Genomic DNA, 27,904 nt, shown 5'->3' with positions numbered 1-27,904 from the left:
GCCGCGTAGGATCGCGCACCCAGGTTAGTCGTGGTTTGGCTTCGGTGCTGGCGGTGCGGCGCGGCCTACCGATACGTCAGCTCGGCACCTGCAGGTATGTGTGTTGCCTGACCGGTCCCTCGGGGCTGCGGCCGGTGGCTCGTTTGGTGGGGTCAGTCGGGTGTACGGCCCAGCGGGGACGACACCGTCCGCTGCGCTCGGCAAATATACTCGAACTGTGTAGAGTTGTAGACCCAGTGGCCAGCGCAGACGGAAAACGGAAGGGAGCTCCGAGGAAAGTACAGCACAGGTGAGTATTGACGTTGGAATGACTAATGTTTACTTGTGTTGGCCAATGATGTGTTATGTGAGCCGCTAATATATGCGGTATTTACGCACGGGGTGAAGTGTGGGCCATTGCTGCATGTACGGAGTTGGATGTGAGCTATGCATGCATTGCCCGACTGCATAAGTAAAATTGGGCGAGTGAGGTAACGTTTCTTTTTCGGCTGCTTCAAAGCTGACATGAACTAACATGACCATGACGAACACAACTTACTTCTGTTGTCACTGATGAGACAAAACGTCGTGCAAGTCAATGCCACTTGTAGTCTCGCAAGAAGTCTGAAACGTTTTGAAATATTTTGCAGCGATTGAACTGATTTTACCGTCTCAATAATTTGGATAATTCTTTGAATCACTTGCAAAATAGGCAAATCACTTTCAATAACAGAAATCCGAACATACGTTCCCTGCATTTGACGGGTGAGCTCGTGCGGCCTCCTTATGCTATGCCAGAAAACATCTATCACTGTCCCCTGTCTGCTGTCCAGTCTACTGTAGCACCGTGACTGTAGCATCGCTGTGACGCGTCGATCACAGACAGCTATCAGCATACCGCCAACAAATCACGACCGATAGCATCATGAATCCCACCAGATTTGCTTTCTATCGGCCGGTTTCACCAGAGAGACCGGAGAGCCGGCGCTCCAGCCTTCAGGCATATCTGCGAGAGGCTCCATTAGGTGAACACCGGTCGATACCAGTGAGATACCGGTCTTTGGAGAGCTCTGCTCAGGAAAGCTTCTCCATTTTGTGTCTGATAGAGCTAATATGACTTGGGTATTGTGCTCTTTTGTCATGAAAATGCAAAACGCTCTAGTTTGCCTAAGGTTTGTCATCACTGATTTGTAGGAAGGTGTGTCGGACTGTGTGCAACAGCTATTGTCCGTGCAGCTGCTGCAGCTCGGTGCGAGTTTCGCTCTGCTGCACACACCACCACGGGCTCGCCCGTTTACCGGCTGTGATCTCTACACAATAAATGGGCGGGCACATGTGTCTGCACTCATCATTGTTATCGTTTGTATAGAGACTAAACGGACCCCAGCGGACCAGTTGCCATGTGGTGGTTTGTGCTGACTCGCTAACTATTAAATCATTTGCCGTTACGGACTGTACTAGTGCACTGACTGAGTACGGTCTGTAAAGAGACGACATCAGAGGCGTAATGGAGGGACATGGATACAATTTTCCGATTCAATGTGTCATGTTTACATGTAGCCCGATGTTTGAGAGCATTTTATTTGACTCAAATTTCATCCGTCCACAAAAGCGCCATTCATTTCCCTCTCAAAAGGACTTATACTTAATGAAAATGTCGCAAAATTGACCTGATCTTAGGTTTTCGCTATCAAAATTCCGACAGATAAACGTCCTAACATACTGCTGTTCATCAATCGCTGAAATTTTCAAAGAAATCGTGATTGTTATGTAGGTGTAGCATTGGCGAGCATTATAGCTTTTTCTGAGGTAAGGTCACTTGACGTGACCTTGTGATCTGACCTTGAAAGACCTGGGTCTAAAATTGTCACACATGTGCAGAAAAGATGCATGATAAGCCGCCGTTTTTTAGACGTTCACGGAAAGCCGCAAAGAAGTGTTCACCCCCTCCCCCCCCGGCGCGGTTGGAGGGTATTTAGAGTCTAAACGGGTGTGTTAATGCGGACACTTTGCTCGCAAGTAGCATCAGGGAATGATTATAAGTTATCATACTTTGCAGTGAAATTAATTATCAAGAGTCGAGACATGAAGTAAAGTTCTGCAACTTTTAATACAAGATAGAAATCCAGCAACTCTTGCACACGATCGATTCACATTTATACGTCAGGAGGATTGGGGCAATTGGATCGTGGCATTTTAGAAGCGTCGCTGGAAGCAGTGTCACTTCCAAACCGTACTGCTCAGAGCGCTCATATTCCATCTCCCTAGGTAGGCGCGGCTGGTCGCGATGCCGCCGGCCGAGCAGCTGACCGAGGAGCCTCACCAGGTGAGCTTCACACGCCGCTCGGGCGTGCTGCTCACCTGGCGGCGCGGCCTGCTGCTGCTGCTCCTGCTGGCAGCCTGTCTGCTGGCCACCGGCCTGCTGGTGCACCACCTCGGCACGCCGGCCGACGGCGCGCCCTCCGAGGCACGCGCCGCGCCCGTCGTCTCCGATGAGACCGCCGCCGCCGACCGGCCGGCGCCCGACATCCGACTGCCTCGGCACCTGGTGCCGCTGGCCTACCAGCTGCGCACGCTGCCGCTCTTCGAGGAGGGCAACTTCAGCTTCAGCGGCGAGGTGACGGTCACGCTGCGGGCGGACGCCGCCGGCGACAACGTCACGCTGCACGTCAGCCAGCTGCTCGTCTCCGACGACTCCGTGGCGGTGACGGACGTGACCGATGACAGGCAGGTCCCCGTTGTTCGGCTGGTGCATGACGTCGAGCGCGAGTTTCTGGTGGTGGTGCTGGCGGAGCCGGTGGTGCCGGGCCACAACTACAGCGTCAACGTCAAGTTCTCCGGCACCCTCAACGACAAGCTGGCCGGCTTTTACCGCAGCAGCTACACCACATCAGAGGGAGAAAAACGGTGAGTGGGCGTAACCAATTATCGATATTTGTTCTTGTGATAACAGTTTTTTTTTTGTACACGGAATAAACAGTTGCTTTGCTGTTTTGCCATGGGACAATCACAAATCAAACAAGTCTAGTGGCCGGATGACAAATCAAAATAGAAATGAATAAGTAGTAAGTACTCACCTTTTGACACATTTGAACGGTGATAATGAAGTTGTATGTGAACTCCATAATCAAGCTTACTTATGTGATCGCATTACACAGCATTTACTTTCGTAATTGTCTCGCCTCACGACGTCAGCCGTGGTTCATTGTCATGTAAAATAATGCTGTCTGATATGATAATATTGTTAGCTCTCAAAAAACGAGCTCAAAGCTGAATAATTAAGCTGTCTGGATGAGTATCAGCCTAGCTCTATCCGGCCTTATTATGTTGATGTGCCTGCTTTTTGCAGACAGTTGAGCTCTCGTACACCTCGTAGTCTGCTATTTCGGTGGTAGGACCTCAATAAGCCGGCTTACCTATTGTGTTTCCGCCATAATCTGGTTTCAGGTGGATGGCGGTGACGCAGTTTTCTCCGAACGATGCCAGGAAGGCGTTCCCCTGCCTGGACGAGCCGGCGCTGAAGGCGACGTTTGAGATCACTCTGGGACGTCATAAAAACATGACGGCCATCTCGAACATGCCGCTCAGCACCACAGAACCAAAGTGAGAGGGGATTTCTGTGACAGAACGACAGACTGACGCAATTCAGCGTCACCGCTGTCGTCAACGTGTCATCTGGTGGGTAAATCTGAGGTGTTTTGTGTCTCGATCGCACTAAGGTGTAGTAAGTGCAGGACTGACCATGCAGGACCCCATTAACACCGTGTGAAAATAGGGCTGACAGATTTACAGGCGGAAGGTTATTTGCTTGCCCTTATATATAGGACTGGTTGGCATTATTATCGTATGTTGAATGTGCTTATATATGTGATTGGCATTCCTCGGTGACATAATTGGAGAACCGTGTTCACTGTTCATTACCCCGAAATCCAACTGCATCATCTCCGCACGGTTGGGTCGTAGCCACTCGTGTCCAAAATGTCACGGTCATGTGTCATGTGTCGCAGCCCGGAGAGGGCCAACTTTGTGTGGGACACGTTCGAGAGGTCGCTGCCCATGTCTACGTACGTGGTGGGTTTCATCGTGACGGACATGTCGCACCGAGTGGCGGACCCTGCGCTCAGCGACACCCACTTCAGAGGTGAGACCAAGGAGGAACCGGTGCCAAAGTGGAGCGTGTGGGAGATGCATCATGCTGAGTTGCTGTCATCACGAGTCATGCTGAGTTGCTTAGTGACATGATGCCTGGTGCAGATGTGCTAACAATCCCTGCCTGCATCGGGCAGAGGGGCTCGGTTTTTCGCGAATAACTCACCTAAAAAGCGGCTGATCGCAACGAAACTTTCATTACCCTCAAGTTAATCAATTTGGCACCAACCCTAAAAATTTCATGACCCTGACCCAAATGACCTTTGATCTGTGACCTATTTCTCGAGACCATCTTTGACCGCAATTGCGATTTGGCGTATGTCTGCTCGCATTAGCTGCGCGTTTGCAATCTTTTCATCAGGTCTAAAGCGTTCAAATATGTAATATGATGTTGGTCCCACTCCCATGCATTAGGGTGGTTGTCAAGTTCACCTGAAGGTCAGGTCAGGTCACTGACCCTTAATGACCTCAGTTCATTTTTCGAGTTTTACATGTTTCTAGGCTAGTTATTGGAGCTGAATTCGAATTTAGCAGCCATTTGAAAATTTACGTAGTAGTTTTGGTGTCTTCGTAACCTGTTACGAAGCTGTCAGAGGCGGTTGACACCTACTACGAATATCCGGCAAAACCTCTACTTGTTGACCTGGCCTTACTGACCCGACCTGGCCTAAATGCGTGAAGACAGCATACGTGATCAAAACCAGCATGATTTTCGTGATCAGCACCCCGAAAAACCTCACAGCAGCCACCCTTTACGATGTTCTAATAGGTCCCGATTTTCCTGACTTAGGTCATTGACCTGACCTGGAAGGTCAGCCAATGACCTAGGACCTAAAAATTGGGTACCATCAACTTGTTTTTGTCCGCGGGCAACACGCTCGTTATTTCTGCGAAGCTATAGTTCAATCAGGGGCAAAACGGAAAGGGGGGTCCAACGGACCCTCTCCCTTATATCGCTCGCGGCCGGCAAAACACCCATAGGTAGGTACAGGTGAGGGTTCTGACGGGCAATTACACGTCATATCTCTTACAAATATATGAATATCGAACTGTTTGATGTGTATTATCAAAACAGATACCTAAGTGCCAGGTTTTTAGCGTTGTCCTTCAATAGAGTCAGCGCATTCACGTTCATGTGACCGGTCAACATGTAAATTTTCCTGAATTAGCTGCCACGTGCTGCGTGCTGATGATATAACTTGTAAACACCTCTGGTTCTACACATGTGTGACGCCGTCAGACATCGTGAGCGTACAGCACTGCATGCATAAACAAGTTGATGCTGGCTTACTGGTCTCCTGCCTCCTAGTGACACGTGTTCACCGTCCGCAGTCTGGTCGCAGCCGGCAGCCATCAACCACACCGAGTACGCTCGCAAAATAGGACCGACCATCCTTGAGTTCTTCGAGGACTTCTTCCAGATCGACTTCCCTTTGCCCAAACTGGACATGGCCGCCATTCCCGACTTTCCGTTTGGTGGCATGGAAAACTGGGGGCTCATCACCTACAGGTATGTATGTGTAAGGCATTCATGAGGACAAATCTCGCACTCTGCCAAGCGGAAAGTGAAAGTCTTCATTTCCACGCCCCGATGGAGGAAAAATGTTTGAACTTCCCCTGTCAATTGACATCTGGACCAAGCAGTATAAAACATAGCCGACGGTTCGAAAATCTTTTAAAATCAATGCTAACTAGAGTGATTCTGCTATTTATCTTTCAAACAAAACAATAGCGGCGGAACACCTTCAATCAAGGGGGGGGGCGCTGATATATGTTATATGGCCGCTGTATATGTTGACTGGTCACATGAACGTGAATGCGCTGACTCTAATGAAGGACCACACTAAAAATCTGACCCTTAGGTACTATATCTATTTTGATAATGCACTGCCGACTTTTGGTCTCATTCTTTCCATGCAACGCCCATATAGGGCTATAATTTAAAATGCCAAAATCAAAGGGGGCCACGGTGCCCCGGTGCCCTCCACGTTCCGTCGCCTATGAAACAAATGTTCCGATAACCAAATATCGTCAAACCCATATTACCTTTTTGGCCACATTCGATCATTTTTAGTACTTTTTTGTATGTTTTCTTTTATGTTGTAGCTTTTTGTAATTAATCGTTAACTGTCTTACCTTTTACAAACGATCCCAGACGTCTTTTGAGCATCGTACCTGTTACCGTCAGGGAGACGTCGATGCTGTACGACCCGGAGGTATCGTCAGAAGCCAACAAGAAGCGCGTGGCAGACGTAGTCTCACATGAACTGGCCCACCAGTGGTTCGGTGATCTCGCCACCCCTAGCTGGTGGACAGATCTCTGGCTCAAAGAGGGCTTCGCCAGCTACATGGGAGTCATGGGAACACAAGAGGTGGGTTTATATTAGCATAATACGCATTCATGTGCATTTTGTACAAGCGAGTAATGAAACATGATTGGTCACCGATGGCGATGCATTCAATAGTTGTGTGTGATCAACAAATCAGGTAACTAAATCAGCTTTACATAAAATCTATAGTTATAGTTATGTAGCCTGGAGTACAACACATCTAAAACGAAAACGCACATGAAAACAGTCGTATTTATACAAGTAAAGCACGCATCAGAGATAATAACAATTTTCCACATACATTCACACGCCCTACAGCAAAACACCCACTATTCGTAAGGCTGACGGTGACCATCCTTGCCCCAGCTGACCGTTTTCGCCCCACCTGACCGTCTTCGCCCCACCTGACCGTCTTCGCCCCACCTGACCGTCTGCAGGTGGAGCCGACGTGGCGCGCCATGGATCAGATGGTTACCAATGAGTTACAGGGGGTGATGACGGTAGATGCGCTGCGCAGCTCGCACGCCATCTCTATCCCTGTCCAACACCCGGACGACATCGGACAAATCTTCGATAAAATATCCTACGATAAAGGTGAGATATCTCTGTCGCTCGTTAAAGAAAATCACATATGAGGGGAATTTTGAAGGGGATTGAGCACAGTGCATGAAAATGAAATGGATCTACTGAGCTTAGAAGTGAAAACATCGCATCATAGGAGGAGAACAATCTGGAATTAATTGACAAGCATGCTATTTTCCTTCACTAGCATTCAATGATCATGCAAATACAACATGCGTGCATGTGAATGTAAAAAGGAAGTGACAGCTGCGTTTTGCTTGTTCCCTATAGTTCCCTATAGTATGTGCTGAGTATCCAGTTTTGCCGGTTACTTACATTCCAATGACATGCACAATGCTTTCAGACATAGGCGGCGGAACGGGGAGGGCACCGGGGCACCGTGCCCTCCTTTGATTTTGGCATTTTAACATTAGCCCTATGGGCGTTGCATGGAAAGAATGGGACCAAAAGTCGGAAGTGCTCCCCCCCCCCTTAATTGAAGGTGTTCCGCCGCTACTGCTTTCAGACCTTAGCCCTAACGATTACCGCGTTCCAGGTAACTCGATCATCAGGATGTTGGATCACATGCTGACGAGAAAAACTCTGCGGGGCGCTCTCACCAACTATCTCACCGCCATGTAAGTTTGCCTCATGATACGGTACCGTCTAAATTATAAAAATGGGTCATTTTAGGTTGACATGCTGACGAATTGGAAACTGATTGATATCCTAGGTTTGCCTGTTCTGAAATTCATTGGCTTACTTACGTAGCCTGTGTGCAATAATGATAACTAATGAAAATTAGAATTTGATCAATCCCTGGCAGGCAGTACCGTGCGGCGACCCAGGACGACCTGTGGCGCTTCCTGACGGAGCAGGCGCACCGGGACGGCACGCTACCCGATGACGTCACTGTCAAACAGGTCATGGACACGTGGACACTGCAGATGGGCTTCCCGCTCGTGACCGTGGTCAGGAACTACGGCAAAAGGTCGGCGCAGATGACGCAGGTCAGCTTGACAGCGGAGCGGGGAGGGTGTGCCTTGCCTTCATTAGTGAGATTAGTGCTTAGAAAACTTCTATTCAGAGATAGGTATCCGTGACGTGGTGTGTTCGTCTCCTAAACTTTGTTTGAATAGCCTTTTTGTTAAGCAAACATTCAACCCGTGTCCCATGCTGTTATTTTGCTGTGCTTTTTTCTCACGCTCAGAATCGATTCCTGTTCGGAGCAGCCGACAACTCCACCGAGTTCCTGTGGTGGGTCCCCCTGGTGTTCACCTCGAGGTCAGCAGCCAACTTCAACCGCACCCAGCCCACCCACTGGATGAGGAGGCAGCGACAGGTCACCATCGAAGGTGGGCACTAGTTGGGATATTAAAGTTAATTTCATTTACTTCGATAAACATTTTAATTCATACAGACTCTGCGCACAATGGTTACAATTTCACAATTTACGCTATAAGAATGTAGGTGTAGCGAATTTTATTGAATTGATCGCGCCCATTTATTCCTTTTCCAGATGTGGCTGATGACGAGGAATGGTTCATTTTAAACGTGCAAGAAATGGGATTTTACAAGGTTAATTACGACCAGAGAAATTGGGACATGCTTATAAAGCAGTTGAACGAAGATCATACCGCAATTCATCCAGTAAACCGAGCTCAGGTAAACGACAATCGGTTTCCTTTGTGGCTTATTTGTGAGGCTATTGTAATTCACTTACACACGTGAGCATACTCTTGACACACAGTTCATTGATAAAGCTTGTATTTTACACGGTATTCTATTTCTTATTTCGGCTTCAACTAGTGTGTCCAGCTGTGGGTTTATAGCAAAGTAAAAGCAACCCGACAATTAGGCCAGGATCTTACTCATATAGCTGGTGGATTTTGTGCTTGACCTCACCTGACCTGACCTGACCTGGTGCACGCAGCTGGTGGATAATGTGCCATGCCTGACCTGACCTGGTGCAAACAGCTGGTGGATGACGCGCTGGACCTGGCCCGGGCTGGCCAGCTGAGCTACAGCACGGCTCTCTCGCTGGTCAGCTATCTGGAGCGGGAGCTTGACTTCCTGCCCTGGGACGCCGCCTTCAACAACCTGGGCTTCCTCAATACCCAGCTGAGGCGGACGGCCGGCTACGGCGCGTTCCAGGTGGGTAGGTGCAAATCACAGAGTGAAGAGTTGCTGACATATGGAATACATTGTACCACTGGCTTGCAGACAAGTAAAAGCTATAAGGTAGCCGTAGGTCTCCTGTCATCTGCAACTTAAAACAAACCTTTTATGCAAAGGTCAGATTTACGGAACTTCATGCCGAAATTTTATGCTACTGCAAGATCCAAATATATTTACGATTAATCATCATTTTCATTGATTTCGTTATTTGAAGCAATTTTCACTAATTACCGATTGCTTATATTTTACAGACATTCGTGTTGAAGCTGATCGGTCCTCTATATGACCGCATCGGGTTCGAGGAGCGTCCCAGTGACTCACACATCGACCACCTGACTCGGAACCACGTGGTCGTGTGGGCATGTTCCATGGGTCACCCGGACTGTATCAGCAAGGCAGTCAGCATGTTCAAACGCTGGATGGAAGACCCCGACAACGCCAGGTAATGGTTAAATGCGGAAGTGGTGACATGGTAGTCAGAAGTATGGATCGATGTAGATAAAAAATCCAACAAATCTGGTGCATGCCTGATTGTTAAAAGAAACTTCGCATAAAAAAACGTGATTCCTTTTTTGCAAGTTATGTAGTTTGTACAACATTATATGCCAACGTCGCGATATGCTAACGATATCCTACGCTGACTCGCCTCTTACGTTTCTTTCCACAGCATCATACCGGTCAACATCCGCAGTAGCGTGTTCTGCACGGCTCTGCACGACGGAGGTCTCACCGAATGGGAGTTCGTCTGGAGACGCTTCAACGAGTCCAACGTTGAATCTGAAAGGCAAAAGCTGCTCAAGGCGCTTGCCTGTACAAATAAAATATGGCTATTGAACAGGTTTGTATCTGCAATTTATTGGTAGAAAAAACTGATTTAATGGTGCTGCTTTAACGTATAGGTTGGTGTTACTTAATATATGGTATTTTCATCTCAACTACCTGGAGATCAACTGGTTGGTTCTTTATTTGCTCATCGCAAGTTGAATACAAGAGCAAATCGAAGTCTCAAGGAACTTTCTTTAAAATGATTAGTGTTCACCTATATTTGGTCACGGTTTTGGTCACAGTGCAATTTTTCCTTTGCATGCATGGCCCTTGTTCTCGTCTCGCCTCGTTTCACACACTCTGTATAACTTACCGGTCTGTTTCCGCAGGATGCTGGGGTGGCTGACCGCGTCCGACTCGGGTCTGAGGGTGCACCACGGCCTGATGGCCTTCAAGGCCGTGTCCAGCACCACTGTCGGCAGATACGTCGCCTGGGACTTCATGCGAAACAGCTTTACCGATATCGTCGAAATGTGAGTGAGGGAGCAACGATGAGCGAGTGCGAGTTAATGTATTGAATCATCTCTTAGACGGTTTAAATCTCATCGATGGTGCGGCAGGATGTCATGAAAATTTGCTTATGGAAAGAAAAATAGACAAAACAGTCTCTGATTTCAATGTCTTAGGTCTATTGTTATTCTGAAATGTAAGACCCAACCACATTTGTCACATTTTTAGCACTGACGTGGGCTGAATATCTGAAAGTCGCAATAAAATCCACAATCATACGTGATTCAGGAGTTCATGATTTCAAAACGACAAGCAAAATTTTAAGCATAGTGCGGAAGATAATTGTACCAAGCTTGAGCACTTTTACGTTGAAGATGACTTGTTTCAGCTACGGAGGTGCTTTATTTGCTCTGCCGAAGTTCATCGCTACTTTGAAATCGGACTTCAACACTCCGCTGGACTTGAAGGAGGTTGGTGGTGTTCTGTCTGTTCCTTATAAAAGTGATGTTATGTGTCATAGAACATAGTTTTTTTGTGCTTATACATTTAGCTATATTATATAGTAGGTACCTAATGATACAGTCAATTAACTTTCTACACGACAAATTGGTTACTATGTAAAATTTAACCCGAGAGTTGCTGGGGGGGGGGGGGGTTAAACGCCCCCACTTTTTTTCGCCGGGCCATAGCATAAAAACGGCGCGCTGCGGCGCGCCAAATTTTGGGTACCTGTAGGGAATTGAATGAAGTTTATTGTGACAAAGTTTCAAAAAATCGGTCGGAAAATTTTTGAGATATCGAGGTTTTAGTGACGTCATGATTTCTGAGTTTTCGACCAAAAACGGCATATGTTCAAAAAATCATATAAAATCACAAAATAGACATACAGACATGCCGTAAACGGCATTAGACTGCCAATACCTTGAACAATCAAATGGCTATCTTCGATTATTGATTATCGTTCCGCATTTTCCAAAATCTTGAGCTGAACCTTGGCAATTTCTCGTGACTATTTCACGACCATGATACATGCATTTCTTAAAGTGAACTTTTTGAGCCAAACACGTACACATATGACATGATGAATGTCACCATCGTGTTCTACGCCCCAAATTGCCCATAAAACATATGTCACAGGCTGCGAATATCAGTTTTGATTTTTGGGGATATGTGCCTACCCGGTTGACCTGACCTTGACCCTGACCTATGCTTGACTGACCCCTACATGGAGCTGACACTCTTGTAGAGGTATATGATGGATTGTGCACCGTTTTGACAGAGTTTATGACGAGAGGCGCCCAATGCGAAGTCCTGAAGTCCATGCTACTGAAAGCCCAATTTCAGGTGTTTGACCTGACCTTGACCCGACCTGTGACCTCAAAATTCAACTTAAAAGTACTCATCTGAAGCGTCTCGTCGCGTTCTTTCGTTTGCCGCCTCGTGCGTTTCGCTGCGCCTATTGGTTCTCGAGTTATCGGCTGGGGGCGTTTAACGCCCCCCCCCCCCCAGCAAACGGTGGGTGGCGAAATACCCCAGCAACTGCCGGGTTAATGCACGAAAAGAAATGCTTAGGTAATAGGTATACAGGGTGATTTTTTTTTTAACTGTTAAAAAGTAAACGTCAATGGTGGTCCCTAAATCGAAAAATCTTGTGCAAAAAAGCAATGCACGTGATAGATAAATCTGGGACATTTTGCATGGTGTCATGATTTGTCCCTTTTAACCCGCGCCCCGTAGGGCTACCGGATGACCCTACCACCCGTAGGGGGGGGGGGGGGGGGGCCGTTTCGGCCCCCCCCCCTAAGATCTCGGAAAGTTACCGGCCGATTTTCAAAATTCAAACGGCGTTTGATAGCCCTACCCGGGAACTACCTTGTGACCAAATTTCATTGACCTAGGTCAAACCGATGACGTCACAGGTCAGGTCAAAGGTCAGATTTTCACCGTTCACAGGCAATTCAAGAAATGTGCTGTGAAATCGAGTAAATTGGTAATTTATTGAAAACCATCGATGGTATATTGTTCGTCAAACACATACTTTGCTATCTGAGGTCACTGATACCAGGTCAGGTCACAGCGAGGTCAGGTCACCGGGGGTCACAATATGAATGTGTCGTGTGATACATGTTTTATGGTCCATTTTACATGACAAATGCGATTATGTGGGTTAGGCAGCCTTTGGGGCCAGCCTAGGCCACGTTTTGGTGAAGGTCAGGTCAAGGTCAGGTCAAATTAGGTCAAATTTCAAAGTTGATATTTTTGCATAAAATGGGTATCCATTCGATGCAGCTCGTCACGGGGAGTCTAATGGTGGTCTTTGTTTTGCTCTACGAGTTCTAGAATTGTCAAAAATTGAGTTTGAAAATTTGACGTCATCATTTTTGAACAGTTTTTTCGCTATAACTTGGCCAAAAAACGAGGTATCGATCTGAAATTTGGTATGTAGATAGAAGATGGTAGGTACTATCACATATGTTCCGGTTTTTTTCGAAACTCAAAAAACTTTTTGGATTTTTTGGCTAATATATCCAAAAAAAATGCTTTTTTGATTTTTGGGGATCAAAACTCAAAAATTTCAAAAATCCGAGATAGCAGTTTTGTAGCCCTGTCAATTCTACACCTTTTATGTCTTGATCATTTTTCTGTATCTTCAAAGCTGTAGGCCTGACAGGTCTTCTCGCGAAGGTCTTTTTTCGGTCGAAAATGACAGAACATGACGTCACTCTGACGTCATTTGTGGCCAACCTATCACAGCCTCTGGAAAAATTTTTGGTCACAATGTGTAAAATTGATGCCCGGAGGGGTCCTGAAAGTTTGGTGGCGATATCTCCAGCCATTTAAGAGATATCGACCGAAAAGGACAGGGGGGGCCGTTTCGGCCCCCCCCCTACGGGGCGCGGGTTAACCGAAGGCCTCGGCCCCAATGGAGCCTGAAAATGTCCCACCAATCGGGCACGCATGGTCCACCGCCGTTCAGTAAGGAACGACACAAAACGATAATTTTGAAGCATTGAGGCAGTTCGAAGCATACGATCATCAAGGAGATGCCTCAGAAAGACGTTAAATAATGCACGAACAAGCATGTAGTCATGAATAACCTTCAAACGGTCCATCTGGCGTATCTGCAGCCTCTGAAGAATCAGTCTTCAGGGAGAAAGAAAAACAGCGAATCAGACACCACCAGGGCCGCCAGTAGCAAAATCCTCGACCTGCCCTTTCTAGACTTCTAGTTTTTGGACCCAGGTATGGCAGATATAACAAGAAAACATTGGAAATATCTGGCAGAGCTGAAAATGGGTGATAGGAGCCTTTTCAGTCCGCCTAATGAGCATGGGAGTCCATGGTGCTGTTCAACACGTGCTCAGGCGGGCTGATTCGTATTGGTGAGAGAGGGGGTAACTTCAAGCACAAGTAAAATACACGATGGACGTTCCTTCGCATCGTGTCTGCATGAAATCAAAATGTCCCAGAATGCTCGTCATGCTGGTATATAATTTTACAATATATATTTGCATTTTAGCGCCGTTAAACCTCATTACTTTTTAACAAGTAAAAAAAAATCACCCTGTATATAAAAAAATCCAACATATTTCTATATGTCTTGCATTACATGCTTATTGCTAAAGGTGGCAACTTCATGTTATGGGCCATGAGGATAGGAACGCTGAAGAGCGAATATAAATTTTGCCATTGCGCAACCCTCTTCTTTTCACTTATTTTCACTATTTCATTCAGAGATCGTTCTGAAACCTGATAAGTCCTGCAATGCATGAAGGTGAAGGAGACTCATGACACCCCAGTAACTTGTTGATAAGCGTTTAGGAATGCCTTTAAATTAAATATTCATTCGCTTTAAATTCAGAGTACCTAAAGTTAAAAGTGTAAAATGATATACAGCCCGACGTTTCGCATTTATTGCTTATGATCTCAGGCAGCTTTTGCCAAATTGTCAGGGAACTCAGATTTGTTTTTTCAATAGAAAACACAATTCTATAGAAAAGTGTTTTAACTATTGACAACAAACCTTTGGTTATTCATGGGCAAATGTCGCGCTGTATATCATTTTCAATTTTAACTTCATTCTTAATTTAAAGCGAATGAATATTTAATTTAAAGGCTTTCCTAAACGTTTACCAACAATTGTCAATATATATTACTGACCGGGCCGACGAAATTATTTGGAAACGAGGTTTGCAAAATTGACGTAGGCCCGAGTGCGAAGCACGAGGGCCGGAGTCAAATTTTGCAAACCGAGTTTCCAAATAATTTCCAATTTCGTACGGCTGAGGACTATCATCATCATCATCATATTTATTTGACATCCTTTGAGGACAAAACAAGGAGAACATATCTTCATAACATAACCGTGACACATGAAGATACAAACACAGCACGGCACAACAAAGTCACGTTTGCAAAGCACGGGCAGCTTTTTACATCAGGCGGACTAGGAGAATCAGTTTGGATGTATTGTTACAAGCAGCCTTACTAGCTGCCATGACTCGGCGCTGTTGCTGTCCATCAGCCAGCTGAGCGAGTCCGCAAGGCCACACTCGGGCCTGGGCGTGTGCACCCAGTCTCCGTGTATATGACCGCTGGCAGCCTCCAGTACCCTCATGAAGTTTCCCCCACATAGCGACATTAGATGGCACACAATAGAAGCAGATGTTTCCGCGAATCTCGCATTGGTCGCCAACTGGGCCAGGCTACTCACCAGCACACAACGGAGGCGGTGCTGGCCACGAAAAGCGTTTTGAGTAGCGCGAAAAATAGACCGCCGAACGAGAGCTTGTACACTTGGGATGCGAAGTGCCGCCATTAGTGCGGAGTGGTGGGCAGTGCGCGGTAGGCGTAGCGCGCTTTTGACCGCCGAGGCTTGCCAGCCTTCGAGGCGAGCAATATCTCCAGAGCTTAAAAAACAGACCTCACAACCATAAATCAGAACAGGAGCGACAATCATCCGCCATAGAAATGCCTTATCAACAGCGGAGAGGTGCTGATCAAACATGCCGGCCGGCGTTAGGCCAAAGAACGCACCCCTGCTCCGCTGAATTCGGGCAGTCACCTGATCGGCACCGTGTAGCTGGGAGCGCAGCTCAACACCCAGGTGTGTGGTTTCCTGTCGGTGCTTCAGGATCTGTCCACATAGCTGCCACTGAGGCGTCCGAGAGAGGAACTCGGCCCCGAATATAAAGCTGTGACTCTTGGTCAAGCTTTGGTTCACATGTACAAAATCTATCCTCCACAACACTGAGAAGGAGGAGACGATATGAAGCATTGATTGAAGATCGCGTGCGCTACTAGACATAATCAGAATATCATCAGCATATGCAACTGCTGGGATGTGGTGGCCATACAGCGTGGCGCCCAAGCGACAGTTATCGAGCTGTTGGATAAGCGGGTATAAAAACATATTGGTGAGGCACGGCGATAAAAGCGCACCCTGTCTCACTCCTCGGCGCACACAGAAGGCGTCTGACAGCTTCCCACCAAAACGTACTCGGGCTGACAGGTGAGAGTACCAATAGGCCAGAAGCGCCCAGCTCCGGCGTGGGAGGTGCTCACTCGCTCGGAAGAGGACGCCATCATGCCACAAACGATCAAAGCATTTCCTAGCATCGAGGTTAGCTGCAAACAGCGGGAGTTTATAGCATAGGTAATGTTGCGCGGTCTCGTGTACAAGCATAGACGCTTCGCTGGTGCCCCTATGCCCTAAGAACCCAAACTGAAGTTCAGAGGCCTCAAATGACGTATCGATCTCTTCCTGAAGGATCAGTTCCAGAAGTTTGGAGATAGTCGACACGAGCGAGATGGGGCGGTAGCTATCGGCAGAGTCGGGGTCCAGTCCGGTCTTCTTCATGATAGGCACCACTGTGCTGCATGTGAAACTGACAGGGACACGCATTTCAGCGAGGCAGGCAGAGAGTAGAGAGGCGATAGCCTCGTGCAGTGGTCCTGAAGAGCCGTAGACAAGATGCTCAGCGGTGACGCCGTCCGGTCCTGGTGATGCGTTGCGGTTGATTTGCGGGATCAAGCGAGCTACATCTCCTGCAGTGACGCGCTTAGCGGGGCCAGGATCTTCTTTCGCCTGGGACAGCAGGGCTTCTACTCGGGTGCGCACATCATCTTGGGCTGCAGAGAGGGTGTCCTCGTCCGTATGAATGGGGCGGAAGTGGGCCTCGAGGCTGTCCGCCGTGAGCGAGGAGCGCAAGCCGCCCGAGCCACGTCGAGCCTGCTCTACACGGCGCCAGAACGAATTGATGTCCTTCTTCTGACGCAGCGATGACAGGAGATTTGCGCTGTTATCAACCTGGGCACGTGCTGCATCGACCCGGGCCTGCCTGTATGAACGACGCGCAACTTTGAAGCAGTTGTGCAGGACCGTATTCCGTGGTCGACCGGCGTGAGTCCAAATGCGATGCCACAGGCGCGCCCGGTCCCGTGCTGCCGACACTGAAGGGCTCCACCAGGACTTTGGCGGTCTTCGGGGCCGGGAGCAGCCGGCCTCAGCTGCAGCTTGATGGATGGCTGACGTCAGGAGGCAGTCTATCTGATCGGCGCTGAGGTTTGGCTGGACCACTGTCTCCAGCTGCGTGGAGAGCAGTTCACAGTACCTTTGATTCCTGTCGGAATTGTTCCAATCCAGTACCGTGCGGTGAGAACTGGAGTGGTCTCGCGGCGCTGGTCTTTCCCTCTCTTCACCTTTTATTTGGAGCAGAAGAGTACATGTTATAGGCAGATGGGGTCTGAGGTTGTCATAAGAAGGCGGGATGATAGAACATGACAGAAGCTGTTCATCTGCAAGTTTGCCAGGCACGATGATGTGGTCGATGTGGGACGTGTGACCGCCGCGTTCATACGTGAAATTCACTGGCTGAGAGAAGCGGAACTCAGCGACTGTAAGGCTTCTTTCATCCAGAAGTCGCTGGAATGCTTGGCTGAAGGGGGTGAATCCGCGCAGCTTTGCCCACTGGCGAGGACGGGTTGCCGGCGGGAGACACGGGAGAGGACAGTTGAAGTCTCCGACTAGCATGAGCGGCGCGGAAAACCTATGCGTGTCTATGAGGGCTTCAAGACTAGCGCACAGGTCCATATAAAGTTCTAGTTGATCCGGAGTCCCAGTGAAGTAGGGCATGTAGCAGCCAACTATGGTGAGACGCGGTGCTCCGCCACACACCATCTGCACTGCTAAAAGTCTATCGTTCTCACACTGTAGTTGGGAGAATGAGAATCGGCTGTCTCGGCGGCATATCATGGCCGTCCCTCCATGCCGGCGCCCCTCGCCAGCCCCGGGTGGCAGTTCCATTGCAAATGTCTGAAAAATGTCAACGTCACCCACGCCAAAGCTCCCAAGAACGCCACTCGGTAAAGTTTCTTCCGCACTACACATCCAAGTTTCAGATAGGAACAGCACGTTTAGACTCGTGAAGAGATCAGCAATGTAGGCGGCGGCACTCATGAATCCCTCGCAGTTGTAGCCCCCAATACGTAGCTGGCATTGTCCGCAGGAGGTTGGAGTCGCTCGTCCAGTCGCCTCAGAGCCGGCAGCCGAGGCAGCATCGGTTGCCGTAGCTGCAGAACGATAGGGGAGGTGAAGCTGCGCCGACTGACGGGACGGTTGGGCGCTGCTCTGGTTCCGGCTGACGCGGTAGGCTCGGCCACGTCTCAGAGCGAAAGCATGCCTGATCGCAATCTCCTTGCGACGGCTCGTTCCTTGGGTGCTGGGACTGCGATGGTTGACGAAGAGCAGCAGGCTGCCGCTGCTGCGGAGCCGCCATTGGAGGCGGTTGCTGGCAGAACTGGGGCGGAGGTGCACCGATGGGAGTGGGAGGGGCCCACCAGGCCGGTGTTCTCTCCGGATACTGGGGCCGGAGCTGTTCGTGGATCGGCTGCTCCCAGTGGCCCGCAGGTCTGGTCAACTGCTGCGGCAGCTGTGGGTACATATGCTGAGAACCCTGTTGTGGCCAATGCCACTGCTGTTCCGGCAGCCAGGGAGGTCTTGATTGCGGGACGCCCGCAACTGTCGATGTATTCTGACGCGGCTGCCATGGCTGTTGGTGTGGCGGCTGGCGTCCCTGTTGTTTCCAAGGCTGACGTTGAGTCTGCCTGGGCGGCTGCAGTTGCTGCTGCTGACGGACTGGGTTGCTCGGTTGGTTACGGCGAGTTTGAGCTCTGGGACTACCGTCGAGACGGCTCACTGGAGCCCGTCTGACTGATCGCTGGCGACGGTTCGGGTGCTGAGCCCGCGGGCGCTCAGCTTGCGTTGTAGGTCCGGCGTCGTCGCTGCTGTCTTCTTCATCGGTACCCAACCGGGAGGTGGTGCGCTGATCCATCACTGCCACTATGGCTTTGGCAAGACGGTCAATGTCGAGTGCACGGGCCAGCTCGGTATTGAATCCCATCGCTGAGCGATTTCTTTCGTTTGTAGGCGCTGTTGTCGACTGCTGGGGTTCACTTGCACGTTCACTGCTGGGACTTTTCAATTAAGACAATCACTATTCTTTAGAATTGTGATTTTCTATTGAAAATCCCAACCTGAGCTACCTCTCTAGGGGGGTGTTTAGCGTTTCTGCCGCGATTTGGGACATTTTGAATTCCGCAAAAACGGATAGTTAGATTTTCTTGCCATTTTCACCGTTTGGTCCCGTGTGGGGGAGCTACCTGCTGGCAAAGTTACAAAAAATATAATTGACACGTTTTGGGGTAATCGGCACGTGCATTTTCCCATAGGGTTAACATGGGGAAAAATTAAAAATGCGATTTGCGCAAAATCTGTTCAGTAATATTTGCCCACATTTTTAGGGTCGGCTCTCGGGCTGGCACCCCACCCGTCGGTGGTAGCCGTTTAAAATATAATTAGAGAACTTTCGGGTAATTGGCACAGATAGTTACCCCATGTTGAGCCTATGGCAAATTCGAAAAATAATATATATGGCCTTGGGCTGAGGTCAGTAAGATTTTTCCTACATGCCGCATGCCTGCTTAGTAGTTTCGACAGGTTTTGGTGATACTTTTATTAAATTGTTTTGTCCATAATTTCCTAACAGTGATTGCGCTACTGCTGTAGATAAAGCTTTAAAGGAAATTTATAGAAGAAAATGCATCAAAACACCTTACTTCAAAAAGAATTGCGTCTGAAAATATCAACTCAGAATGGCACAACTGGATATCCAAGGAACATAATGCATGAATAATTTGCCACGACATAAGAAGAAGAGGGTATAATAATCCTAGTGATTAAACGTAAATTTTCCAGTGCTCTTGCAAGAATCTTTTCTATATTTATGTAATCGTACTCTGTTGATGCCCTATGGGTAAACTTTCGTGAAATGCATTATACTTTCCATATTTTACATGTTTGTTTCGAGGAAAGGACTACAGTCTACAACTGTCAAATGATAACGCAATAACTTAGGCCCAAGGTCTCAGTGGACATATCAAACGAAGATAAGATAACAAGCGATAACGGATTTCGATTGTTAGGCGCATATCTTAACATAATTTCGGCTTTGTAACCAATGCAAAATATTTCAAAACCCTTGATAAGCAGAGCAGATATTTTTTACCAAAAAATGTTAGTTTTCTAATTTAACGCGGCAAATATGCAATAATGATGTCAATTATACATTCCCTGTCAATTATACTTCTGGGCTAATGCGATAAACTGTAGTTAAGAGGCATTGTCCTGGGCAGTAAACTCGGGCAGTAAACTTTTGTTTCCTGCCCGGCCTATCAAATAACATGGCATTTTGACACCGACAGTTTCTTGGTCATATCCGAAGGTTGGGACTTTTCAATTAGACAATCACTATTCTTTAGAATTGTGATTTTCTATTGAAAATCCCAACCTGAGCTACCTCTCTAGGGGGGTGTTTAGCGTTTCTGCCGCGATTTTGGTCATTTTGATCGCCGCCGAAACGGCTCGTTAGATTTTCTTGCCATTTTCACCGTTTGGACCCGTGTGGGGGAGCTACCTGCTGGGCAAGTTACAAGAAATATAATTGACACGTTTTGGGGTAATCGGCACGTGCATTTTCCCATAGGGTTAACATGGGGAAAAATTAAAAATGCGATTTACGGAAAATCTGTTCAGTAATATTTGCCCACATTTTTAGGGTCGGCTCTCGGGCTGACACCTCACCTTTTGGTGTTTATTATTTAAAAATCATAGGGTACAATTTCGGGTAATCGTGACGGACAGTTACCCCATGTTGAGCCTATGGCAATTTCGAAAAATTATTTTCAAATCGATTTTGCCAAAAATTTCCACGTTAGATTTTGAAAATGTTCCAATATGTTGTGCCCCGGGGTGTCGGCTACCACATGATATGGGTCAGATATGGGGCGATTGAAAAGCACGTGCCACGTGCAAACGTGTTTGATGGGGTAACCTCCGGGAAAATCCGACATTGGCCAACTGGGGGTCCTATGGCGTGGAAACGACTTCAACTAGCGACACCAAATCAGTGCAGCCGGTGAGCAGATGAGTCCAGCTTGTCGCACTAGTGATCACGTGTCGCACGTGCTATTGCACGTGCCGTGGCACGGGGTCAATTTTGGTGCTTAAATATACTAGCATTGTGAAATGCAAGGAATGGGGGAAATATCCGTCAGACCGTCAGTTTTTATGATAGGGTCGATCTTAAAACGGGTTTAGGCACAGAATGAAAGGGGCTAAAAAACTGCTATCTCGGATTTTTTGTAAAATGAAAAATTTAAAATTCTGGGGAAATTATATATTCGAAAGGTGAAATTTCCCTAAATTTTCCCGTTTTTCGAGTTAAGCCGTCCACTGTTCAGAGACGGTGACACCGGCCGGGGTCCTCTTTTACATGCTGATGGCCACGTCGATGGGTCATCACGTGGCGTTAACGGTGAAGCTATCCGAGGTCCGGCACGTGCCACGTGGCCACGTGTTTGAGTCGCGTACCTCCCAGATTATCGTGTGTTTGCCGATTTGTGGCCTTATAGCACGAAAACAGCACAAGCCAGGAACGCTGAAATGGTGCAATCAGTGAGGGGACAAGTCCTGCTTACACCACCGGCGGTCACGTGGCAAACGTGCAAATTTGGGCACCTCCGTTGCGGAGATATTTTATAGTGAAATATTCAAATGAACATAACTTTGTCAGTTTAAGTCCGATTGGGCCAGACTTTGGTGGTTGGATGAATTGTTAAGCGACAGGAACGAATGCGCCACGTTTGTCGCAGTGCGCCACGTTTGTCTCAAAGCGCCATTTTGCCGCAAATCACAGAATGTGCTAACTTTATCGAACATGGGACGATCAGGATGCGCTTTGATTAAGGGATGGCTGCTTAAACGGCAAATATGAATGCACCACACTTGCCGCAAAGCGCCATATTTGTCTTAATGCGTCAGTGTTTTCGTTTTGTGGACGGCATGCGTTTTTTTGCGGCGGTGTTTGCGTTTTTCGGTGTTTGCGTTTGCCGGCGGTCGGCCGTTTAGCGTTTTTTTTTGTGGTGTTTGCGTTTCGCGGCGGGCGGCCGTTTTTTGTGGCGTTTTGCGGTTGTCGGCGGGCGGGCGTGCGATGAAGGGGCGTTTTTTTGCGGCGGTATTTGCGTTTTTTGCGGTGTTTGTGTTTGGCGGCGGGCGGGCGGGCGACGCGGGTGTTTTGCAATGTTTGCGTTTAGCGGCGGGCGGCCGTTTTTTTGCGGCGGTTTGCGGCGGGCGGCCGTTTTTTTGCGGCGTTTAGCGGTTTGCGGCGGGCGGCCGTTTTTTGCGGTGTTGCGGTTTGAGGCGGGCGGCCGTTTTTTGCGGCTGTTTGTGGCGGGCGGCCTTTTTTGCGGCGTTTTGCTATTTGCGACGGGCGGCCGTTTTTTGCGGAGTTTTGCGGTTGCCGGCGGCCGGCCGTTATTTGCGGTGTTCCGGTTTGCGGCGGGCGGTCGTTTTTTGCGGCGTTTCGCGGTTGGTGGCGGGCGATGCGGGCGTTTTTTGCGGCGTTTCGCGGTTTGTGGCGGGCGATGCGGGCGTTTTTTGCGGCGGCGGTATTAGCGTTTTTTGCGTTGTTTGCGTTTTGCGGCGGACGCGCGTTTTTGCGGCGTTTTTTTTGCGTTTTTTTGCGGTTTTCGGCGGGCTTGCGATTGTTTTTTGCGAAGTTTGCGTTGGCGTTTATGGCGTGCGTTTTGCGCGTTTTGCGGTGTTTGCGTTTTGCGGCGGGCGGGCGGTTTTTCACAATTAAAGTCCCAACCTTCGGATCCGCAGTGCTGTTCGACAAGCGCTGCCCGGGCCTATCCGAAGGTTGGGACTTTTCAATTAGACAATCACTATTCTTTAGAATTGTGATTTTCTATTGAAAATCCCAACCTGAGCTACCTCTCTAGGGGGGTGTTTAGCGTTTCTGCCGCGATTTAGGACATCTTGATACCCTCGAAAACGGCTCGTTAGATTTTCTTGCCATTTTCAGCGTTTGGTCCCCTATGGGGGAGCTACCGGCTGGTACCGGTTGCTTGAAATATAATTAACCCGTTTTGGGGTAATCGGCACGTGCATTTTCCCATAGGGTTAACATGGGGAAAAATTGAAAATGCGATTTGCGCAAAATCTGTTCAGTAATATTTGTCCACATTTTTAGGGTCAGTTCTTTGGCTGGCACCTCACCTTCTGGGGGTAATTATTTAAAATATAAATGACAAAATTTCGGGTAATCGACGCCGACAGTTACCCCATGTTGAGCCTATGGCATTTTCGAAAAATTATTTTCAAATCGATTTTGCCAAAAATTTCCACGTTAGATTTTGAAAATGTTCGAATATGTTGTGTCCCGGGGTGTCGGCTACCACGTGGTATGGGTCAGATATGGGGCGATTGAAAAGCACGTGCCACGTGCAAACGTGTTTGATGGGGTAACCTCGTGGTAAATGCGACATTGGCCAACTGGGGGTCCTATGGCGTGGAAACCACTCCACCTAGCGACACCAAATCAGTGCAGCCGGTGAGCAGATGAGTCCAGCTTGTCGCACTAGTGGTCACGTGGCCCACGTGCTATTGCACGTGCCGTGGCACGGGGTCAATTTTGGTGCTTAAATATACTAGCATTGTGAAATGCAAGGAATGGGGGAAATAGCCGTCAGGCCGTCAGGTTTTATGATAGGGTCGATCTGAAAACGGGTATAGGCACAGAATGAAGGGGGCTAAAAAACTGCTATCTCGGATTTTTTGTAAAATGAAAAATTCAAAATTCTGGGGAAATTATATATTCAAAGGTGAAATTTCCCTAAATTTTCCCGTTTTTCGAGTTTAGCCGTCCACTGTTCAGAGACGGTGACACCGGCCGGGGTCATCTTTTACATGCTGATGGCCACGTCGATGGGTCATCACGTGGCGTGAGCGGTGAAGCTATCAGAGGTCCGGCACGTGCCACGTGGCCACGTGTTTGAGTCGCGTACCTCCCAGATTATCGTGTGTTTGCCGATTTGTGGCCTTATAGCACGAAAACAGCACAAGCCAGGAACACTGAAATGGTGCAATCAGTGAGGGGACAAGTCCTGCTTACACCACCGGCGGTCACATGGCACACGTGCAAATTTGGGCACCTCCTTTGCGGAGATATCTTACAGTGAAATATTCAAATGTGCATAACATTGTCAGTTTAAGTCCGATTAGGCTAGAATTTGGTGGGTGGATGAAATGTTAAGCGACAGGAACAAATGCGCCACGTTTGACTCAGTGCGCCACGTTTGTCTCAAAGCGCCATTTTTGCCGCAAATCGCAGAATGTGCGTATCTTTGTCGAACATTGGACGATTAGGATGCGCTGTAATTAAGGGATGGCTGCTTAAACGGCAGATATGAATGCACCACATTTGCCGCAGAGCGCCATATTTGTCTTAATGCGTCAGTCATTGACCTCTATAATACCTAATAGAGGTCAATAGAGGTCAATGGCGTCAGTGTTTGCGTTTAACGGACGGCGGTCGTTTTTTTGTGGCGGTGTTTGCGTTTTTCCGGTGTTAGGCGGTGGGCGGCCGTTTTTTGCGTTTTTTTTTTGCGGTGTTTGCGTTTGGCGGCGGGCGGCCGTTTTTTTGCGGCGTTTTGCGGTTGGCGGCGGGCGTTGCGGGCGTTTTTTTGCGGCGGTGTTTGCGTTTTTTGCGGTTTTTGTGTTTGGCGGCGGGCGGGCGGGCGATGCGGGTGTTTTTGCGGTGTTTGCGTTTGGCGGCGGGCGGCCGTTTTTGCGGCGGTGTGTGGCGGTTGGCCGTTTCTTTTGCGGCGTTTTGCGGTTTGCGGCGGGCGGCTTTCTGCAGCGTTTTGCGGTCGCCGGCGGCCGGCCGTTATTTGCGGTGTTGCGGTTTGCGGCGGGCGGTCGTTTTTTTGCGGCGTTTCGCGGTTGGCGGCGGGCGATGCGGTTTTTTTTTGCGGCGGCGGGGTTTGCGTTTTTTTGCGGTTTTCGCGTTTTGCGGCGGACGGGCGTTTTTTGGCGTTTGGGGTGCGTGCGATGCGGGCGGTTTTGATTTTTTTGCTGCGTTTTTTGAGTTTTTTTTTGCGGTTTTCGCGGGCGATTTTTTTGCGGCATTTGCGTTGGCGTTTTGGCGTCCGTTTTGCGCGTTTTGCGGTGTTTGCGTTTGGCGGCGGGCGGGCGGTTTTTCACAATTCAAGTCCCAACCTTCGGATCCGCAGTGCTGTTCGACAAGCGCTGCCCGGGCCTATCCGAAGGTTGGGACTTTTCAATTAGACAATCACTATTCTTTAGAATTGTGATTTTCTATTGAAAATCCCAACCTGAGCTACCTCTCTAGGGGGGTGTTTAGCGTTTCTGCCGCGATTTAGGACATCTTGATACCCTCGAAAACGGCTCGTTAGATTTTCTTGCCATTTTCAGCGTTTGGTCCCCTATGGGGGAGCTACCGGCTGGTACCGGTTGCTTGAAATATAATTAACCCGTTTTGGGGTAATCGGCACGTGCATTTTCCCATAGGGTTAACATGGGGAAAAATTGAAAATGCGATTTGCGCAAAATCTGTTCAGTAATATTTGTCCACATTTTTAGGGTCAGTTCTTTGGCTGGCACCTCACCTTCTGGGGGTAATTATTTAAAATATAAATGACAAAATTTCGGGTAATCGACGCCGACAGTTACCCCATGTTGAGCCTATGGCATTTTCGAAAAATTATTTTCAAATCGATTTTGCCAAAAATTTCCACGTTAGATTTTGAAAATGTTCGAATATGTTGTGTCCCGGGGTGTCGGCTACCACGTGGTATGGGTCAGATATGGGGCGATTGAAAAGCACGTGCCACGTGCAAACGTGTTTGATGGGGTAACCTCGTGGTAAATGCGACATTGGCCAACTGGGGGTCCTATGGCGTGGAAACCACTCCACCTAGCGACACCAAATCAGTGCAGCCGGTGAGCAGATGAGTCCAGCTTGTCGCACTAGTGGTCACGTGGCCCACGTGCTATTGCACGTGCCGTGGCACGGGGTCAATTTTGGTGCTTAAATATACTAGCATTGTGAAATGCAAGGAATGGGGGAAATAGCCGTCAGGCCGTCAGGTTTTATGATAGGGTCGATCTGAAAACGGGTATAGGCACAGAATGAAGGGGGCTAAAAAACTGCTATCTCGGATTTTTTGTAAAATGAAAAATTCAAAATTCTGGGGAAATTATATATTCAAAGGTGAAATTTCCCTAAATTTTCCCGTTTTTCGAGTTTAGCCGTCCACTGTTCAGAGACGGTGACACCGGCCGGGGTCATCTTTTACATGCTGATGGCCACGTCGATGGGTCATCACGTGGCGTGAGCGGTGAAGCTATCAGAGGTCCGGCACGTGCCACGTGGCCACGTGTTTGAGTCGCGTACCTCCCAGATTATCGTGTGTTTGCCGATTTGTGGCCTTATAGCACGAAAACAGCACAAGCCAGGAACACTGAAATGGTGCAATCAGTGAGGGGACAAGTCCTGCTTACACCACCGGCGGTCACATGGCACACGTGCAAATTTGGGCACCTCCTTTGCGGAGATATCTTACAGTGAAATATTCAAATGTGCATAACATTGTCAGTTTAAGTCCGATTAGGCTAGAATTTGGTGGGTGGATGAAATGTTAAGCGACAGGAACAAATGCGCCACGTTTGACTCAGTGCGCCACGTTTGTCTCAAAGCGCCATTTTTGCCGCAAATCGCAGAATGTGCGTATCTTTGTCGAACATTGGACGATTAGGATGCGCTGTAATTAAGGGATGGCTGCTTAAACGGCAGATATGAATGCACCACATTTGCCGCAGAGCGCCATATTTGTCTTAATGCGTCAGTCATTGACCTCTATAATACCTAATAGAGGTCAATAGAGGTCAATGGCGTCAGTGTTTGCGTTTAACGGACGGCGGTCGTTTTTTTGTGGCGGTGTTTGCGTTTTTCCGGTGTTAGGCGGTGGGCGGCCGTTTTTTGCGTTTTTTTTTTGCGGTGTTTGCGTTTGGCGGCGGGCGGCCGTTTTTTTGCGGCGTTTTGCGGTTGGCGGCGGGCGTTGCGGGCGTTTTTTTGCGGCGGTGTTTGCGTTTTTTGCGGTTTTTGTGTTTGGCGGCGGGCGGGCGGGCGATGCGGGTGTTTTTGCGGTGTTTGCGTTTGGCGGCGGGCGGCCGTTTTTGCGGCGGTGTGTGGCGGTTGGCCGTTTCTTTTGCGGCGTTTTGCGGTTTGCGGCGGGCGGCTTTCTGCAGCGTTTTGCGGTCGCCGGCGGCCGGCCGTTATTTGCGGTGTTGCGGTTTGCGGCGGGCGGTCGTTTTTTGCGGCGTTTCGCGGTTGGCGGCGGGCGATGCGGTTTTTTTTGCGGCGGCGGTGTTTGCGTTTTTTTGCGGTTTTCGCGTTTTGCGGCGGACGGGCGTTTTTTGGCGTTTGGGGTGCGTGCGATGCGGGCGGTTTTGATTTTTTTGCTGCGTTTTTTGAGTTTTTTTTGCGGTTTTCGCGGGCGATTTTTTTGCGGCATTTGCGTTGGCGTTTTGGCGTCCGTTTTGCGCGTTTTGCGGTGTTTGCGTTTGGCGGCGGGCGGGCGGTTTTTCACAATTCAAGTCCCAACCTTCGGATCCGCAGTGCTGTTCGACAAGCGCTTAGTTTTACTGCCCGGCTCGTGCTGTGCTTAAGACATACCCCGGCATGTAGGAATATATATTTATCACCACAGTAACTATCGTGTTTTCTTTTGCAGCTGCAACTGTTCGCCAACGAATACAAAGACAGTTTGGGTGAGGGCAAGCGAGAAATGGAACAAGTTTTGGAGCACTCTACCTCAAGTGTGGCTTGGATGGACAAAAACTATGAACTTATTGTTAACTGGTTAGAAGATCACAACGTTTAACACTGAAAATGCGCTTGTCGCTATCAATTTCAACGATTAGATGTAAAATAACATTTTGAGCTCCTCTGACACATACGCAAAATCGCATGACTGCATGTTTAAAAAATACATTTACCCTCGGGAAA

General features: G+C 48.6%; 1 protein-coding gene across 2 annotated transcripts; it reads left to right on the top strand.

The window, feature by feature from the left end:
* On the top strand, positions 1 to 27,904 carry LOC122372056 (aminopeptidase N-like). Of its 2 annotated transcripts, none has more exons than XM_043348911.1 (17): positions 1 to 94; positions 2,248 to 2,886; positions 3,427 to 3,582; positions 3,987 to 4,120; positions 5,461 to 5,638; positions 6,317 to 6,500; positions 6,896 to 7,052; positions 7,576 to 7,657; positions 7,846 to 8,029; positions 8,230 to 8,374; positions 8,539 to 8,684; positions 8,997 to 9,173; positions 9,449 to 9,639; positions 9,865 to 10,035; positions 10,352 to 10,495; positions 10,861 to 10,942; positions 27,630 to 27,904. In XM_043348911.1, the coding sequence occupies exons 2-17, from the start codon at positions 2,267 to 2,269 to the stop codon at positions 27,777 to 27,779; spliced, it is 2,901 nt and encodes a 966-aa protein (XP_043204846.1). In that variant the 5' UTR covers positions 1 to 94; positions 2,248 to 2,266; the 3' UTR covers positions 27,780 to 27,904. The 2 variants fall into 2 exon arrangements, with proteins under 2 accessions (XP_043204846.1, XP_043204845.1); XM_043348910.1 differs by lacking the exon at positions 1 to 94 and adding an exon at positions 139 to 289.

The sequence above is a fragment of the Amphibalanus amphitrite genome, unplaced genomic scaffold (genome assembly GCF_019059575.1).
Source record: "Amphibalanus amphitrite isolate SeventyFive unplaced genomic scaffold, NRLGWU_Aamphi_draft 001310F_arrow, whole genome shotgun sequence".
In the NCBI taxonomy this organism is placed as follows: domain Eukaryota; kingdom Metazoa; phylum Arthropoda; class Thecostraca; order Balanomorpha; family Balanidae; genus Amphibalanus; species Amphibalanus amphitrite.
This window is presented reverse-complemented; position numbering and strand designations above follow the sequence as displayed.

Coding starts and splice junctions, on each gene's coding strand:
- LOC122372056 (XM_043348911.1), top strand. CDS start 2,267: ATGCCGCCGGCCGAGCAGCTGACCGAGGAGCCTCACCAGGTGAGCTTC. Junction 6,501..6,895: donor GAGTCATGGGAACACAAGAG/GTGGGTTTATAT, acceptor GACCGTCTGCAG/GTGGAGCCGACGTGGCGCGC. Junction 10,943..27,629: donor CTCCGCTGGACTTGAAGGAG/GTTGGTGGTGTT, acceptor TTTCTTTTGCAG/CTGCAACTGTTCGCCAACGA.